This window comes from Mesoplodon bidens (assembly GCF_964165515.1).
Source record: "Mesoplodon bidens genome assembly, chromosome: 2".
NCBI classification, from domain to species: domain Eukaryota; kingdom Metazoa; phylum Chordata; class Mammalia; order Artiodactyla; family Ziphiidae; genus Mesoplodon; species Mesoplodon bidens.
In genome coordinates this window covers 130,267,460-130,287,176 of record NC_138177.1, presented here as the reverse complement: position 1 = coordinate 130,287,176, position 19,717 = coordinate 130,267,460, and the positions used below count along the sequence as shown (strand labels likewise).

At 43.9% G+C, this 19,717-nt stretch overlaps 1 protein-coding gene across 2 annotated transcripts; it reads left to right on the top strand.

Annotated features, from left to right (window-relative positions):
- Positions 1–2,095: 2,095 nt before the first annotated feature.
- Positions 2,096–13,139, top strand: LEPROT (leptin receptor overlapping transcript). 2 transcript variants are annotated; one of them, XM_081258267.1, is made up of 4 exons: positions 2,096–2,200; positions 7,959–8,034; positions 9,086–9,272; positions 12,827–13,139. In XM_081258267.1, exons 1-4 carry the CDS (start codon positions 2,185–2,187, stop codon positions 12,941–12,943), a joined length of 396 nt encoding a protein of 131 aa, XP_081114393.1. In that variant the 5' UTR covers positions 2,096–2,184; the 3' UTR covers positions 12,944–13,139. The 2 variants fall into 2 exon arrangements, with proteins under 2 accessions (XP_081114393.1, XP_081114392.1); XM_081258266.1 differs by lacking the exon at positions 2,096–2,200 and adding an exon at positions 2,206–2,290.
- Positions 13,140–19,717: the final 6,578 nt, after the last annotated feature.

The window sequence follows — 19,717 nt, the reverse complement described above, 5'->3', positions numbered from 1 at the left end:
GCACTTAAAATGAATTAACTAGAGTTTTCTGTATCACTATCAATATATCTCAGAAACAGTGTTGAGGGAAAAAACAAATTATAGAAGCATATGTGATGCCATCTATACAAAATGTAATAATGTGCAAGACAATTTTTTATACATTTATATTATAAAAGAAGTACGTATGGGAATTATAAATAAATTAAGAATAGTTACCTCTTTAGAGGATAGGAGTGGAATAGGATTGACGGGATGACAGGAGTCTTCAACTATATATGTAATATTGTATTTCTAAGTCTTGGTGGTATATACATGGGTGTGTGATAGTTTTTTTTTAATTTTTAAAATTGAAGTATAATTGACTTACAATATTGTATTAATTTCAGGTGTACAACATAGTAATGATCACCATAAGTCTAGTGACAGATGGTACATCTGTCACTATACAAAGTACAGTGTGATTAATTATATTACCTATGCTGTATACTACATTCCCATGACTTTTTTCTAACTGGAAATTTGTACCTCTTAATCCCCTTCACCTGTTTTCCCCACTTCACACGCCCCTCTCCTCTGGCAACCCTCAGAGCAACACAGTTTTTAATAAGTGTACTTTCCATCTATGAGGAGAAATGGGAGGAGCTAGAAAAATAAACTCACAAGTAATTAAACGTTGTGTTGAGACAATAATATGCTCAGTGTACAGTTTTGAAAAAGGGAAGGGAACCGAGCAGGGATCCTGAAAGGCGGTGGTGGTGAGAATTTGTACTTATACAGTCAGGGGAACCTGGATTCCCACGAACCCCTTTATCTTTCAGTCCTGCTGAAAATTAAGAAAAAGCAATAGAAGAGGAGCAGCACCATAAGGTGGAGGGCTTCGCAGCTAGAATAAGAGATAAGTGGCCCATAATCCAACTTTCTCCAAAGAGCTGTGTGAAGCAGGGAAGTCCTATCTCTTCTGATCCTCTTTCCGTAAATGTAAAATGAAGCGCTTGGACCAGATGGTATTTAACGTCTCTTGCAGATTGTATCCACCAAGAGAACTCTCCGTTCCTGTGAGAAAAGTACGAAATGGCCCTGTGAAGTCTAAATTGGCCTTGGTTACCTACGGACCTTGAGGCCCCAAGGATAAAAATAATAGCTATTTATTTAAAGGTTCATGAAAGCCTCAGACTCAGAACAGCTTATTGGTTTTTGTCTCTATAGATAAACCAGGGTGTAACGAAGAAAACGCTAGTGCTCGAAAAGTGCTCAAGTTGGTATTAAGCAAGGGAAGGCCAGACAAACAACAGGATCTTTGGGGCCTCTTCTCTGCTGTCCCCATCCCCACCTCCGCCATAGCCACAGCTACGTAAACGCAGACAGGCACACAAACGCACGCTAGGGTTCGAGAATGTAATGCCAGAGTAAGAGGGTATTCCTTCCTCCTCTACCGACTGTAATTTTCCGAGTCCCCTCTCCATCTTCTCCACCCTCACGCAGAGATTCCTTCCGCGCCGTGCTGGACGCGTCCCGAGTGGGCTGTGGGGGAGCGTCTAGCGGTTCGGCGGAGCCAGGGAAGGAAGAGAGGAGCGTGGGGCCAGTTCCGGGATTATGCAGATGCTTAGGACCTAGCAGGAGAGCTAGTGGAGCAAAGTCGCAGCTACGGAGAGAGAGCGGGTTTGCGTGGCAAGCCTATCAGCGTGATCGGGGTAGGGGCGGGTTTCTGCGGGGCGGGGCGAGTTCTGAGCGGCGGGGGCGGGCTCGGACCGGCAGGGGCGGGGCTCTGGGTGGCTGGGCGGGGGGAGAATGGGACGGGCAGGGGTGGGGCTCTGTGTGGTGGGGGCGGGGACAGGCAGGGGCGGGGCTCTGAGTGACTGGGCCGGGGGGTGGGAGGCGGAGATCGGGACCCTCAGCGGCGAGGCTCTGAGTGGCTGGGCCTGGGGCACCGTCGATCAAGACCGGCAGGGGCGGGTTCTGAGTGGCGGGGGTGGAGACCAGCAGGGGCGGGGCTCTGAGTGGCTGAGCTGTGGGGACGATCTATCGGAACCGGCAGGGGCGGGGTTCTGAGTGGCGGGGACGGGGGAGATCTGGCTCGGCAGGGGCGGAGCTCTGCGTGGCGGGGCGGGCTCGGCACCCTAGGTACGGCCATGGACCGGGCCTGGGCGGGGGCAGGGGCCGTGGCAAGAAGCCGGAAGCAGCCGCGGCCCCAGCTCGGGAGACATGGCGGGCGTTAAAGGTACAACCGAGGTCCCCGGCTCGCTGGTCCTGCCGTGGGATCGCCGCCTTGGCTCCGGGATGAGCCTGGAGCTGCGCCTTCAGCGCGTGGGTGGGGAACGGCCTCCCCCAGACCTGCCACCCTTCCCTCCTTTCCCGGTGGGAAGCAGCTCGCCTGCTCCCGTCGCCCCGTGGGGTACGGGTGGAGACGTGTTTTGGGGAACCTCAACCCTTTTTCTGCAAGGATACTGGCCTTCACGCTTTCGCCCGGAGTGTCCGGGTCGCTGCAGGCGGAGCCCTCGCCGGGAGCAGTCCCTTCCTGGGAGACCCCGGCTAGCCCCGGGGGGCATCACCTCCCCGGTTCCTTCCCAGTTCCTGGGAGCGTCCCCCCACCCCCTCCTCTGCCGAGTTTTAAACTGGGCTTTCACTTCCTGACGTGTCTACCCTAATGCCTCTCCTCCCTTTTCCTGCCGCTTCGCTGAGTTTCCCGTTTCTTCCAGAGGAGCCATTGTCTCGGCATTGGGGCACTTAAATCTGTTGTTCCCGATGATTTTTCCAACTAGGCAGAGTTGGCTGCAGGCGGGTGTCAGCGGAAAGCGCCCAGAAATGCTGTGTTTGTCTTAATTGTGGAGAGTAGATTAGGTGGAATTTTATCGCTGCTTTCATCAGCGTTTATTCATTTATGGACAGACAAGAAGGTAGTGTTTGTGCAGGACTTTTTAAAAAATTCAAGTGTAGTTGATTTACAATATCGTGTTAGTTTCAGGTCTGCAGCACAGATATATATATATATGTGTGTGTGTGTGTGTGTGTGTGTGTGTGTGTGTGTGTATTTTATATTCTTCGGATTCTCTTCCCTTATAGGTTATTACAAAATATTAAATATAGTTCCCTGTGCTATACAGTAGGTCTTTGTGCAGTACGTGTTTTTGAATGGGGCAGTTGATTTAAAAAGGGGTACCAAGAACACCAGTTCCCTCATCTATTTGCCTTCAGAGGAATGGGGAATGGCAGTTGTAGGAGAGGCTATTGGAAGGCTTCCTGTTGGTTTGGTAGGAAACCCTTAGATTTCTAATCTTTTGAATAGAGTAGCATAACTCTTTCCACGTGGGAATTCCTATCCTTGATATTTGTACCCAAAGATCTTCCCTCTCCAGTTAATCAACATGTGCTGTAAACATGCGTATGGGTGTCTTTGTACACATGTGTGTTCACTATGAAATTTAGCTGAGTGTGAAACTGTTAGTAGCAGACACATTTTAAAATGATTTCTGGCTGACTTTTATATTCGGCATTAATTTAGTAAACATGATTTACTTGGACAGTGTCCGTTGTGAAATATATCCATTTGAAGCCAATGCAGAAAGCAGATGACAAGTATCAGCACTACACTGTGTTTAGTCATGCCCGGAAACTATCACATAATAATGTTTATGTGTGAATGTGTTAGAAATTGTGATACAGTAACAAGGAAGATAGGCTATGAAATGGAAAAGGACTAAGGAAAGGACGCTTTTTGCAGATTATTCAACTTTTAAAGAGGGACTACTGTATGCCTGAGGCTTGGAATAAAAAGATAAATGAGAAGTTATTGTTGTTTGACAGAGCTGGAAATAATTGTTACTGTTTAAATGTCTAAGGTGTGCTCAGATACAGTGGGAGCACAAAGATGGCATTGTAGGTTGAATGTGTCCCCCAAATAAATATGTTCAAGTTCTAAGTCCCCAGTATCTATGAATTTGTCCTTATTTGGAAATAGGGTCTTTGCAGATGTAATCAAGTTAGGATGATACTGGATTAGTTGGACTCTAACCCAAGGACTAGTGTCCTTATAAGAAAAGGGAAATTTGGACATGGAGACATATAGGAAGAATACCATGTGAAGACAGAAGCAGAAATTGGAACGATGCAACTGCAAGCCAGGGGGGACCAAAGATTGCAGGCAAATACCTGGAGTTAGGAAGAGGCAAGGAAGGAGTCTTCCTTTAGAGCCTTCAGAGGGAGCAGGTGTCAAGCCCCTAGAACTGTGAGAGAATAAATTTCTGTTCTTCTAAGCCAGCCAGTTTGTGGTACATTATTAATAGCAGCCCTAGGAAATTAATACAGTTGGGATTATTGAACCCTGCTCCAGGGAGGAAGGGGACCACTTTCGCAAAAGGGGCAATTCTTTTTTTTTTTTTTTGCGGTACGCGGGCCTCTCACTGCTGTGGCCTCTCCCGTTGCGGAGCACAGGCTCCGGACGCGCCGGCTCAGCGGCCATTGCTCACGGGCCCAGCCGCTCCGCGGCATGTGGGATCCTCCCGGACAGGGGCACGAACCCGTGTCCCCTGCATCGGCAAGCGGACTGTCAACCACTGTGCCACCAAGGAAGCCCCAAAAGAGGCAATTCTTGACCTGAATCTAAAAAGATCAGTAAGGCTTCACCTGGCAAAGGATGGGGTGAGGGCAGAGTTTATTCCAAGTGGAGAGAACATGTGACGCGGGGCAGAGGTGCGCCTCCAGCGCTAGAACAGTGGCAGAGGTGCGCCTCCAGCGCTAGAACAGTGGCAGAGGTGCGCCTCCAGCGCTAGAACAGTGGCAGAGGTGCGCCTCCAGCGCTAGAACAGTGGCAGTGGTGCGCCTCCAGCGCTAGAACAGTGGCAGAGGTGCGCCTCCAGCGCTAGAACAGTGGCAGAGGTGCGCCTCCAGCGCTAGAACAGTGGCAGTGGTGCTCCTCCAGCGCTAGAACAGTGGCAGAGGTGCGCCTCCAGCGCTAGAACAGTGGCAGAGGTGCTCCTCCAGCGCTAGAACAGTGGCAGAGGTGCTCCTCCAGCGCTAGAACAGTGGCAGAGGTGCTCCTCCAGCGCTAGAACAGTGGCAGAGGTGCACCTCCAGCGCTAGAACAATGGCAGAGGTGTGCCTCCAGTGCTAGAACAACTCATAGGCTGTGAAAGCAACTGTGAAGGGGTGAAACCAGCTTTATGTATTTGAGACATCATTGTCTGCTGTGTGGAGGATGGATTGGCAGAATCATGAGATGAAGGCAGGCATGAGATGATAAGGGTCTACACGGGGACAGTAGCTGAGGGCACAAGAGAAGAGGTGGTTGTCTTAGTCCTTTAGGACTGCTAGGACAAAAATACCATAAGCTGGGTGGCTTAAACAACATTTATTTCTTAGTTCTAGAGGCTGGAATCTCCAAGATCAAGGTGCCAGCAGATTTGTTGTCTGGTGAAGACTTGCTTCCTGGTTCCTAGACAGCCATCTTTTTGCTGTGTCCTCACATGGCAGAAGGGGCAAGGAAGCTCTATGGAGTCCCTTTTATAAGGGCACTAATCCCATTCACGAGGGCTCCACCTTCATGACCTAATCACCTCCTAACACCATCTCTTTGGACTTTAGGATTTAATATATGAATTTGGGGGGAGGGACACAATCACTCAGTCTTCTTTTTTTAAAATTTTATTTATTTATTTATTTTTGGCTGAGTTGGGTCTTTGTTGCTGTGCGCAGGCTTTCTCTAGTTGCGGTGAGTGGGGGCTACTCTTTGTTCAAGTGCACGGACTTCTCATTGCTGTGGCTTCTCTTGTTGCAGAGCACCAGCTCTAGGCCCGTGAGCTTCAGTAGTTGTGGCTTGCGGGCTCTAGAGTGCAGGCTAAGTAGTTGTGGCACATGGGCTTAGTTGTTCCATGGCATGTGGGATCATCCTGGCCCAGGGCTTGAACTCATGTCCCCTGCATTGGCAGCTGGATTCTTAACCACTGCACCATCAGGGAAGCCCAATCACTCCGTCTTTAGCAGTGTGTTTGAGTGAGGTCTGGGAGACTGAGTCATCTTGACTTACTGATTTTCTAGAAAATGGAGTGTAGGGTTGGTGTCGGTCTTTGAAGATAGAACCTTCAAAGGGAAGAAGTGTGTGTTTGGGAGGAGAAGGTGGGGATGTTTCAGTTTTACACATGTTGAAGTTGAGGTCCTTGTTGGCTACCCACAGAAGTCCAGATTGGAGTTGGAGGTGCAGACCAAGCTCTTAGGACCTACTCTGGGCTGCAGCAGCAGATGTAGCTGGGTCCTTGTGGTACCAGGGAGCTTTGGGTTGAATGCAATGTCCCAGCAAGAGTGTGAATTGACAAGAGAGATGAAAGTCTATTCCTGGTTAGCTTCAAGTTTAAGAGATGGCCGAGGATGCAATTCCTGAAAAAGAAAAAGGGGAGTAAAGAGCATCAACTGGCGATATAGTTGTGACCTTTGAGTGACTGGTGTCCCAGAACAGAAGGCAGAGATCTATGATTCCTAGCTTTGAATGGTCTCCCAGAGCAGAGAGTAGTGCAGGTGATCAGGCACAGGCAGGGGACAAAGCCAATGAGGAAAAGATCATCTGTAATGAAACAATATGGGACAAGTTACTTTTGTACATTTTTTTTTCCAAAAGTGACATGTGCTAAATGGAAAAATATATAAAACTGACAGTGCTTCCTTGTCCCCTAACATCTGTATACTCACAGATGTTTTAAAATCACCTTGGTATCTTCCTATAAAAGTCTCCCCAAATTGCCTTTAAAGTAAAAGGAAGCAATCAAAATGTTAGTTTAGTCAGTGACTAATTTTGAGTATTATGGGTTTTTTTCAGAGGAATATTTGGATAATTCAGTGTCCTGTGCTTTTGATTGCTACCTTTATCAAAGCACATACAAGCACTTTACATAGATTATCTCATTTGATTCCCATAAACTCCCTAATAAGGTGGCACCATTATTCTCATTTTACAGGTGAAAAATCGGATTTAAAGAGGTTCACCTTCTACCCAAGGTCACACAACCAGTCAGTGACAGAGTTAAGATTTGAACCCATGTTGGTGACTCAGAGCTCACGATTTTTTTTTTTTTTTTTTGCGGTACGCGGGCCTCTCACTGTTGTGGCCTCTCCCGTTGCGGAGCACAGGCTCCAGACGCGCAGGCTCAGCTGCCATGGCTCACGGGCCCAGCTGCTCCGCGGCATGTGGGATCTTCCCGGACCGGGGCACGAACCCGTGTCCCCTGCATTGGCAGGCGGACTCTCTACCACTGCGCCACCAGGGTAGCCCGCTCAAGATTTTTTAACAACTCACATTCCATGTCCCACTCAGCAGTGGACAAAACAAGCATGTTTCTGCCTCCTCAAAGATTAGTGTAACAGAGGCAGAGAATAAATATTCAGGGGACACTAATTGGGAAGCACCAATCTTCAAATACTTGAAGCACTGTGGTTTGGAGGGCACAATGATCAAAGGGTATATATTGCTAGGAGGCAGTTTGGGGTTCAATTTAAGGAAAAAGGGTTTTCAGCATTTAAAGACTATCAGAATGAAATGACCTGCCTCAGTGGTAGTGAGTTTCCCTTCAGTGGAGTTGTGTGACTGGCTGGCTGGCTCTTGGGACAAATATAGAGGGAATTCATACGTTAGATAGGGGTTGAGTACTGGAAAGGCTTGAGCTCTTTCGCCACCTGATGATTTAAAAATGATGCACATAGGTGGTCATTTGCTAGTCAAATGTAACATTAACCAATGAAATAAGTAAATCACTGCATTCTTTTTTTATTAAAACATTTAAAATCGAGATATAATTCACGTGTCATAAAATTAACCTTTTTAAAGTGTAAAATTCTGTGGGTTTTATTATATTCACAAGTGTGTGCAACCATTACTACTTTCTAATTCCAGGACATTTCCTCAACCCCCAAAGAGTGCATCCCCATTCCCCTCCCCCCGCCCCCAGTCCCTGACAACCACTGGGACCTATAACTCTTGGTTTTATTTTTCACAGCTCTTGTGGCATTATCCTTCAGTGGGGCTATTGGGCTGACTTTTCTTATGCTGGGATGTGCCTTAGAGGATTATGGGTAAGTTATCATTTCCAAAAGAACTATTTTTTGTGTGTCTTTGTCACTGTTAGTATGGGCATTAGGGAGTTTGGTCAGTTTAGCACCAAGCTCTAACGGATGAGTTAATGAAGTCCAAATTATGAACCCAGTCCCTTCCTGGGTCACTTGTATTTGTGCAGACAAAAGCTCTGTTTAAAATTGATGTATTCATTTAATGAGCATTTATTGAAAACCTCCTCTGGACCAGCTGGTGACACAAGAATGAAGAGACACAGTCCTGTCCTCAAGGAGTTTACAGTTCTAGTTATGAGTGAGAGACAGGTAAACAGTCCAGTCAGTAAGCTGACAGCTCTAGTAGAGAGTGTACAAAGTACAGTGAGAGCTTTGAGAAAGTAAATCTGAGTTTCCCTGGGAGAGTCAGGGAGGGCTGCATAGAAGAGGTTGTCTTTAAGCTGAGACTTGGTGGATAAATAAGCTTATCAGGCTTGATGAGTCAGGGGAGGGCATTCAGGCAGAGGGAGTGTTTAAGGAACAGAAAGGCTGGTGTGGCTACAGATTGAGCAAATGAAGGGAAGATGGCACAGAATGAATGGAAGAAATTGGCCAAATCATGTGAGGCTTTGTAGGCCAGGGCAAGGAATCTGGGTTTTATTCCAAGCAAGTGAAAATTTCCACCTGTGTGCATTCAAAAGCTCTCTATTGAATTAGCATGTGCAAGGCACTGTGCTATGTTCTATAGGGAAAGCAAAGATGACTAAGTTAAGATTCTGTCCCTAAAGAAATTACAGCTCAATAATACAGAAAACAATAAAGATTCTAGATTTTACATTATGTAGTTGTTTCTTAACACAATATAAGTTATCTACAGATTAATGGACTAGTAATTTTTAATGATCGCTACTTCTTAGCTGTTCCTGGTAGAAATCATCTCATGTATTAATAGTGACAAATGAAAATAATTGTTGACCTAGACATTTAAAGTAATATTAACTTTGAAACAGTAATATATCTTTAATTATGATGTAACTGTAACTTTTCCTTTTGGGTTTCTTCTGGTTGCAACCAACAGTGTTTACTGGCCCTTGTTTGTCCTGATATTCCATGCCATCTCTCCCATCCCCTATTTCATTGCCAAACGAGCAACATATGACTCCGATGCAACAAGTAGTGCCTGTCGGGAACTGGCTTATTTTTTCACTACCGGAATTGTTGTTTCTGCCTTTGGATTTCCTGTTATTCTTGCTCGTGTGGCCGTGGTAAGTTTTGTTGTCTATTGTTTTGCCCAGTTATTGCTGAGTTTACTCCACAGCCCTGCGTCTGGAACCACAAATTTCATTTCCCCTGCTTTGACTTAATCCTCAAGGCCAGGCATATTTTTAGTTTCTCTATTCCCCCAATTTAGAGCTACCTGTCAGTATCTTGCCCATGTCTACAGAATGGTTTCTTTGTTTCTCTTACAACTTTTAGCCAGACCAAGTGATTTCTTGCTTTTCCTACTGTAAGCTATTTTCTAGAATTGCTCTGAAATCCTTACCTTTTATAGTAGGGCCATCCAGAGACTACTATAGCAATACTCTTCTAGTTCCAAAGTCAACATCAAAAGGGGTCCTGATCACCTAATTCCAATGTGTGTGTGTGTGTGTGTGTGGTTTGGGGGGGTTGTTCCCCACACAACTGAGGAGCAATTCTTCCACACCAGCTGGGTGTCCTACAGTTGTGCTCAATTCTGACTCTGTCTACCTGGAGATAGCAGCAGATTCCACTGGTTCAGGGCTCAGTCCTGCAAGACTGCCTCCCTCTTCAGATGCCAGTCACAGGTCCAGCTTGTTACCTGTGCTTCTGACTGACTGGCTATAAATCAGGGGTTCCCATGGACCCCTCCTTGGGTTCGATTAATTTGTCAGAACTCAGGGAACCCATTTACTCACTGGATTCCCAGTTTGTTGTAAAAGGGTATAACTGAGAAGCAGCCAGATGGTAGAGATGCATAGGGCAAGGTGTGGGGAAGGACCATGGAGCTCCCATGACCTCTCTGAGGGTACCACTTTCCCCAAAGCAGCAAATCATCAACCTGGAAGTTCTCCGAATCCTATCCTTTTGAGTTTTTATGAAGGCTTCATTACACAGGCATGATGGATCAAACCATTGGCCATTGGAGATCGAGTCAACCTCCAGCCCCCTAGCCCCCTCTCCCTGGAGGTTAGGGGGTGGGACTGAAAGTTCTAACTGTCTAGTCACATGGTTGTCTCCTCCTGCAACTGGCTTCCATCCTTAGGTGCTTTCCAAAGTTACCTCATTCACATAAAAAAAGTCGCCTTTACCACTCTCATCACTTAGGAAATTCCAAGGGTTTTGGAAGCTCTGTGCAAGAAATGGGGACAAAGGCCAAATTCTTATTATAAATCACAACATATCAAATTCTTCTCCTGCAAATAGGATCATAGACACAATCCTCAACACAATAGGCATATATTGAGGGACAACTGTACAGCTACTAGAAGATACAGTGAATAAGATGACATCTTCATATCGTTGAAGAAAAAAAATTAATCAATCATCGACCTAAAAAAGAAATGGAGAGCTTCCCTGGTGGCGCAGTGGTTGAGAGTCCGCCTGCCGATGCAGGGGACACGGGTTTGTGCCCTGGTCTGGGAAGATTGCACATGCCGTGGAGCGGCTGGGCCCGTGAGCCATGGCCACTGAGCCTGCGCGTCCGGAGCCTGTGCTCCACAACGGGAGAGGCCACAACAGTGAGAGGCCTGTGTACCGCAAAAAAAAAAAAAGAAACTGAAAATTTTTTTTGAGCCGACCTGAGGATCATAACCCGGGAGACGACTGTTCCACATGTTAGAGATCAAACCACAGTTACATAAGTTTTAGAGACAAATGGTTATATGTCAAATGACATACTATTGACAGTTTACGCAATCCAGATTGGCATGTTTAAAGTAAGTAGTGGGTCATGGGTAATCGTGGCCCCTTACCGGATTGAGAAGGAAGGTTATCTCCTAAGTAGTTGTGACCCTTTATGAGATTAAAAAGGAAAGTTATCTCCGAAGGAAGTCTGGTTAATGCAGATGCACAGTACACACTGAAGGGGAGGGAGGAGGCCCAAACAGGCAGAGAAAAATTTCATGTTTAATTTTTTCTTGTCTTGACATAAAATATGTACTTTATTTCATCGATATCCAATATAAAATTTTTCTTTTTGTCTCTGAAATACTCATTATGGGTATAATTTATTCAGTTCTTTGACATTCACTGTCTTTCATACTATTTGCTTTTATTTCCCCCAATTACATACTGTTTCAACTTCATGAAACTCTTACTTGGGGCATTGAATATCAGATCTGCACAAGTGTTATTTATTCATGCAGTAAACATCTTTGGAGCATATGCTATTTGTAGGACACTAGGAATAAGAACCAGATACTGTCTCTGTCCTCAAAGAGCACAGAAACTAACCTGATGGGCAAATGTACTATAAATATACCAAGCGTGGTCATTAAAACATGATCAGAATGCCATAGGAGCACCGAGAAGAGAGAAATTACAACTGGCATTTGATGTGGCCTCTAAGGATAAATAATGTTTTGAGTAAAGTAGGGAAGGCTATTGTATGGAATGGCACCCAAGTGCAAAAATGCAGTATGTGGAATAAAGGGCAGTCCAATATGATGGAGCAAAAAGGGAGTGGTTGAGATTAAGGATAGAAAGGCTGGGGAAGCCTGACTGGGAAGGGTCTAGAATGCTAGGCCAGTTTGAACTCTGTCTAGATAACAGAAGCGTGGAAGTTTTTTGGTTTTTGGTTTTTTAAAATTTATTTTTGGCTGTGTTGGGTCTTTGCTGCACGTGGGCTTTTCTCTAGTTGCGGCGAGTGGGAGCCACTCTTCATTGCAGTGCGTGGGCTTCACATTGCAGTGGCTTCTCTTGTTGTGGAGCATGGGCTCTAGGAGCGTGGGCTTCAGTAGTTGCAGCATGCGGGTTCAGTAGTTGCAGCGCATGGGCTTCAGTAGTTGTGGTGCGCAGGCTCAGTTGCTCCGTGGCATGTGGTATCTTCCTGGACCAGGGATCGAACCCGTCCCTGCGTTGGCAGGCAGATTCTTAATCACTGCGCCATCAGGGAAGTCCGCATGGAAGGTTTTAGATGCCATATTTTCATGATCTTATTCTTCTTGTGCCTTAGACTAGTACTTCTTAAATTTTGCCCTAAAGATTTCTATTTTTACCTTTCAAATACTGCATCACGATTTATGAGGAAACTTTCACTGATGTTTTCTATTTGTTAAATTAAAACAAAAAATGCCCACTAGAGGGTACTCTCATCCCCAACTGTGCCTCTGGAAAACTATCTGCCCTGCTGGAAAGCTCTTTTTATTTGCATGTAGAGTATTATTTAAAAGCTTTTCTTACCTAGAAAAGAAACAAATCAATCCGTAACTCTCCAATTCCTATTTTCATGAAAGAAGGCAATACATACAGAACTTTCAGTACCCAATATTGTAATTGGACCCTTTGTAATCTTGCTTCATGTATTTTACTTAAGGCAGTCATTGTCTACTGAAAACAAGTAGAGAAATATGTCTAATGGGGAAAATGTTAAGGATGATACCAGACTTAATTAATAAGCATCACGAAGTAATTAGACTAATTACTGAACAGTTCACTCTCTCCTGTCTATTAGATTATTAAGCCTTTTAGCAGTTTTATGTCATATTTCATTGGATGTTTCTAAAGCAGAAAATAATAGATTTGCAAAGAGTACAGTATAAAGAAAGTAAAGATTTAATCCTCTTTTTTTGTGTTTCAGATCAAGTGGGGAGCCTGTGGCCTGGTGCTGGCAGGCAATGCAGTGATTTTCCTTACAATTCAAGGTTTTTTCCTTGTATTTGGAAGAGGAGATGATTTTAGCTGGGAGCAGTGGTAGCATGTGCTTTATTCTGATAAAATGCATTTAATTTCTTAGAATTCATACTGTATGTATATGTGTGCACATGTGGCCTTTTACTATGAAATTTAATATACTGTTTCTTTATACCGTTGTAATCATGTTCACTTTAAGGAGGACTACATGGGAAAAGGTTAGTTTTATTCCCAGCCAGTAAACCTCTCCATTTACTCAAGTTGAATTATGTTATTTGTTTAGCTTTTCACAGAGTCATGGTGCTCTCAGAAAATATGTTAACTCAGTCTTATAGACAATTGCTCACTCAGTGTGCTGCATCTCCACCTTTGGCCTGGGGATGTGCTTGAGCGGGCACATAGCGCTGGGGCTGTCTCAGCTCTACCCAGGACTTCCAAGATATACCCGTGGCCCAGAGAGACAGAGGCGGCTCCCTCTTTATGTTGCGGACTCTTGCTTCTCCAAGTGTGGTCCATAGACCAAGAGCAACGGCATCTCGAAGCGTGGTGCATAGGAGCTTATTACAAATGCAGCATCTGGGGCCCCATCCTCAACCTAATACATTTTGATGAGACCCCAAGTGAATCGCAGGCACATTAAAGTCTGAGAAGTGCTGTCATGAAGGAAGAAGCATTGCCTTCCCCTTGGCTGAACCCTAAGCTTAGCCTCTCTGGGCATTAGCTGCTTGTAAAAACTGTTTCCCCTGCCCCTCGTGTTGAGGCCTACTTCAGACTGTCCTTGGAATTTGTGAAATGTCCAGACCTATACTTTATAGGCTGTTCCTCACATTTGTGAAGTGTTCTCAGTAGGGAACAGCTATGGCTTCACATTGTCTGAAAGGCAGTGGCTGCCTTCACAGTGCTGGGGGGACAGATCCCTCACTGGGAGGCAGGGGAGGGAGGCTGGGCTGGAACCGACCCCTGCTTTAGCAGGATGGGGAAGAATGGATAAGTAATGCCATTTAATTTCCCTTCATAATCTGACATTCCTCCCCAGTTCCTTCCCTGTGCTGCTGCCCACCCACCTTCACCAGCCCCCCCAGACACACACACTCCCAGCAGTTCTGATTTGCCCCATCTTCTTCATGGCTCGGCTTCTCCTTTCTATAGAGACGTGGAGCCAAGTAAGCAAGCAGAGGGTGAGCTGCTTAATTTTATTTACATGTGATGTACTTGTCTTTCATGTCCTGTAGGACTTTTAAAATATATATGTATATAACACTTTATGCCACTTTCAAATGAATCATTGAGAATTCATGTCATGCTGGGTCCTGTAATCACAGGTTTTCTAGCTCAACTTTTTGTCCAAGGCCTATCGAGAAAGGGAAATATGGGAACTAGAACCACGTGATTAGAATATAAGCAATGATTTTAAAGCATTGGTAATGTGTGATAACAGACATACATTCAAAACACTGAAACCTTGAAGTTTGTAACCCCTTCATATTCTGGAATGATGCTGGGATCAGGAGAAGACAAGAGTGATACCTAGAAGGATAATATGCAAAGTGATATTTTAGCCTTATGCATGATTTTATGTTTTCAGTGTACTATGTACGTATAGAACTGTTAAAGTTGTTATTTCCAATATTTATATTAGAAAAATTATATAGACACTTTATAATTTTAACCAGCATTTTTAATAACACTTACACCTACTGTATTGTAATAAATTTTACTTTTAACAGAAAAGAAAAGCTTAATTTTAAAAGTTTTTATTCTGATGTCACCTTGCTTAAAAGGTAACAAAAATATGAAAATTTCTTTGTGTTCTGAAATGTGCAGTTGTGAGCAATAATCTGTCCTGCATTAGAATAATAGCAGGAATTTGTAAGATACCATTTTGGACGTGTAGTTGGCTTGTCATAGCTTTTCTTTTCCTAAGATGGAGATACTGTTTAATTTATACTACCTTTTGCAAAAGTGCCCTTGTTGCTTATACACATTTTAAATAACCAAGGTAGCCTTAATGTGTAGCCCTAAAGCATTGCCTCTTGATTGTATTTCCAGAATGATATAAAGCACTTGCATATAGAATATTTGTAGTTATTCCCTACTAATGGAATGGTTTATCAAAGTGATAGATTATTGGATTTGCTATATGTATGAAACAGAGACATTTATTCTGCAGCACCTAGTATAATTTAAGTAATAAATGTCAGTAGGGAGTATTGCTGTATATGAATGTACGGTACAAAAGTTTCATCTCGGTAACACAAATGTTGGGCTTTTTTTTTTTTTTTTTTTTTTTGCGGTACGCTGGCCTCTCACTGTTGTGGCCTCTCCCGTTGCGGAGCACAGGCTCCGGACGCGCAGCCCCAGCGGCCATGGCTCACGGGCCCAGCTGCTCCGCAGCATGTGGGATCTTCCCGGACCGGGGCATGAACCCGTGTCCACTGCATTGGCAGGCGGACTCTCAACCACTGTGCCACCAGGGAAGCCCAATGTTGGGCATTTTTAAATTCCTTATAAAAGGTTCATTTGTTTTCTATACACCATAGAATATATTTTGGAGATTCAAAGCACGTTGATTACATTCTAAAACAGAATGCACATAAAGAATTGCCCAGAAGTTAGTAATCTTATGAAGAGATTCTCTATCATGTTCCAAACAACTGGCTTACACTTTGAAACACTTTTCCCACAGAAACAATATCATGCTACCATGGGTTATGAGGCCAAGCCTTCTGAGGAAGGCTAAACCCTAACATAGCTGACCTTTAATACTCAAGGTACCTGCCTGAGTTTTGGATCTTGGCAACAGGGTAGTGTGAACAGTTTGAAGGAAGGAAAGTGTAAATTTCCTAAGAACAAGGTCTTTCTTGCTTCAATTTTTGCAGCCCTCTCTATCCCCTAATGCCCTTGGGGTCCATTAAACCTGTGATGTTTGCTGGCCTCCTCTCCTGACTCGGAGGCTTCCTCTTAGTCTGCCCCACCTCCCGGGGTTCTTCATATTCCCAAATCACCCGCCTTCCTACTGCTACGAATCAGTTTTCTTAGTAGAGCTGATTATCTTGTGATATTTAAAGAGAAAGCAGTCGGTTCATACTCTTTCCCAGAAAGAATGAATGACGGTAATCATCTTCCCCACATCTGGAACGCATCCATACCTGCCTCGTGCAGTTACCACGCAGGGCTGCAGCTGCATTTTTTTTTTTTTTCGGTACGCGGGCCACTCACTGTTGTGGCCTCTCCCGTTGCAGAGCACAGGCTCTGGACGCGCAGGCTCAGCGGCCATGGCTCACGGGCCTAGCCGCTCTGCGGCATGTGGGATCTTTGCGGACTGGGGCACGAACCCGTGTCCCCTGCATCGGCAGGCGGACTCAACCACTGCGCCACCAGGGAAGCCCTGCAGCTGCATTTTTACAAGAGCATGCCTTGGAACCCATTTGCAGAAATGGCAATGTTCCACAGTAAAGTGAAAAAAGCATTCCAGCAGTTTATAGAAGGATAGTAATATTTTCGGCCAGGAGCAAGCCTATCACACTTCATCCCTTCCTCACGGTGAGTTCTCAGCTGGTCCTACATTTCATAGTTGTTTCTTTTCCTCCACTTATGAACCCAGAGATTTTTCTTACAGTCCTCAGGAAGTCTTTACCTCTGAGGTATCTTCTTGATGAAGGCTCTTCTAGAGAGTGAAATGTTTCATGAAGTTAATAGCATTCCTTAGGCTCTCAGAGAAATGCTTAGGAGATGTCACAAAAATGTGCCTTTTCGAAGTTTGCAAAATTCAGGTTTTGCACCATAATTTGACCAAAGTATTTATGAGGATGCTAGCATTTTCCAAGCATAGTAATTAGTTCACAACTGGGAAATATTATTCCTGTAGATGAATATAAGTTCTGCATTTAAATGTCCTTTTTGCCATTCTGCCTCATGAAATACCTTATTTGCAAAAATCTCAGTGTATAATAACTCATGAGTTACAATCTGCTTTCATGTGGCCATGTTCCTGGAGTAGAGCAGTGACATGTGACCCCAAACACAGTGTGCAGGGTCCCCAAGATTGCTTTAGAATGCAATTATGTACATATGATGGGGATGATTTTCTTTCTTTTATTTCTTCCTCCAGCTGGGCCACCAGAGGGTGATTTCCTTTAAAATCAAGCTTGTCACTTATACTTGAACAAAGACTTTTATGTACATTATTAAACTAAAACTTTTATATTTTACTTTGGGATGCATTATATTTGGAAAGGAGACCAGCAGATTTCTTTCCCCAGTGTTTTTGTTTGGATAATCTTAATTAAACTTGGAGAATTTGTCTAGTTTTGGGCCCCTATTGATTGTGGTTGATAGAAGTAGTCCAAGAATGTGTGTAACTGGGAGGAATCGAGTCCCTAGTTACAGCTTTGCTAACATCCCAGGGTTGAAGGTGGTTGTGTGGGACATGGTTAATCAAGAATTTGGTTTTGGAAAAGAGAGAAAAAGTCAACACTTTTAAAAAGTGCTATACATATTCTGAAGAGTCATTTTGTGCACTACAGTGAAGAATGCACACATGTAAAGTACTGCTTAAGGAGTAACGTGTCCCCCTTATACACAGAGCATTTGGGGAAGATCTGATGTTTCACAGGTGGATTGAGGCAGTTAGTTAGATTATAAAGAAACTGAGCTAGATATTTCCTTGTATTGCCCAACGAAGCGCAAAGTTAAATTCTTAGTAGAAATTTGGTTATACCAACATCACTGTAAAATGCCCATAAGAAAAAATAGTTCCCAAGGAAGCTTCTCTGGTCCAAGGGCTTGTATATAAGAAGTTTCATTTAGAAAAAGCACGCTGGATGCATCGAGAGACCTTGTCTGGGGCTGAGAATGGATGTGTCTGGAGAAATCATGTACCTGTTATTTAAACATAGCATCTTCTGCCTTGAGATTTTTTAAAAAAATACTTGCCTATTTTTTGGTCAGCTAAATGTAAATAAAAAGGTATTATCTGTTATCCAGTAATCATAACTGGCAAGTTATTTTCTTCTTTTCTTCCTACAATGGCTCTTAAAAATTTCCATTTAGGTTATCAGTCAAGTTTCATCCTCCTTTGTTTTTGCTGAAGTAGGAAACAAATGTCTGTTTTTTAAAAAAGAAATAAAGGTGCAAAGAATTAAAATTTCCAGCCTTTCCCTGCATTTTTTAAAAGTGTAACTTTGTAGAAAATGAATTTCAGTTCATTCCACTGTAGTCACCAGGCATAGTGCAAAATTAATAGATGACCATTTTGAAACAAGGATTCATCTTCAATACTGGGCATATAGGCAAAGTGGTCTTAATCTTGAGATTACTCACTTGGGAAAGAACACAGCTGAAGACATGGCACATAGTAGCTTTTCACTGTTGACTTATCTCTTTATCAAAACTGGATAATTTTTTAAAATATTTATTTATTTATTTTATCTTGGCTGCACCGGGCCTTAGTTGAAACACGCAGGATCTTTTAGTTGTGGCATGTGGACTTCTTAGTTGTGGCATGTGGACTCTTACTTGCAGCATGCACGTGGGATCTATTTCCCCGAGCTGGGATTGAACCCGAGCCCCCCTGCCTTGGGAGCGTGGGGTCTTATCCAGTAGACCACCAGGGAAGTCCCGAAATTGGATATTTATAGCTGTTTCTCACACTTCCAAATTAATTATTAAATCAAAAGTTGCTCATTCATTTTTTTGTCCTCAGAATAAACAATAAAACCATCAATTCAACCTTAGCTAGATAATTATTTCATTTAATAATTTAAAGCATAAATGCACATCCATGCTTCTGCCTCAATACTTTCATGTCCTGTGCAGTTGAGAAACAAATTTTATCACCATATTCTGTAAAGTTTCATGATTCCTACAGCCCTGCCTCCCAAAACTGTATGCTTGTTCCTCTGACAAATCCAGAATTCTCCAGCGCTTCTAACCATCACTCCTGCAGCCTCACCATTTGCGGTTCCTTGGCGATGCTCTTGCTGAAATCCACTTGCTGCTGATGGAATTGAGTCAAATGAAATTTAAATGCAGGTTTTAAGTGGATGCTTGATTTACTCAAGGTACCACACTTAGTATTTGCCATGGGGTCTTACAGTGGTACCTAAGCTGATGCTCTATAGCCCACGTCCCCACAGTGTGCTATGGAGCACTTCTGTAATCTACCCACTTTGCCTGTGCATGTCTCTCGTCATGGAGGTTTCCTGTCACTCTGAGAGCACCTAGCTAAAGGCTCTGAAACAGAGGGTCCTCACCAAACACTGGCATCAACATTTATCTTCTCTTTTTCTGCAGCTTGTCAATAAGGGGAAGTTGAAGGTTGTGGGGCAGATACACAGGCTGTTTGAAGATGGGACTTTTTGGACCCATCTTTGAGGGATGAATGCGAGGTGTCACATAAAACATATTTATGAGCGCTAATTAGTGGCATAAGTCGCTACAGGATTAATACCCTTCCCAGAAACCTAAGTTGAAGTTTAGTTAATAGAAAATTATAACACACATATATGTAAAACATACATCAAAGAGTCAACTTTTCATTTATTCAACAAAAACCTTTCCTATTCTGTATTTACACTCACTGACTTGCTTATCTCATGCTGCCTCATGGCTTTACCTTTTCTAGACAGCTGACTCACACAGGTTAATCTCCAGCCCGAACTTCTCTAAATCCCAGAATTGTATATCTGACTGCCAACATCATCTCTCCACTCGGATGCCTAATAGGTATCTCAAACTTAGCATGTCCAAAATCAAAACTCCTGACACTTCCTATTATTCCCGGTTCTCCAGAACAAAAGACCTGGAGTGTTTTAGAACATCTCATTACTGCACATCC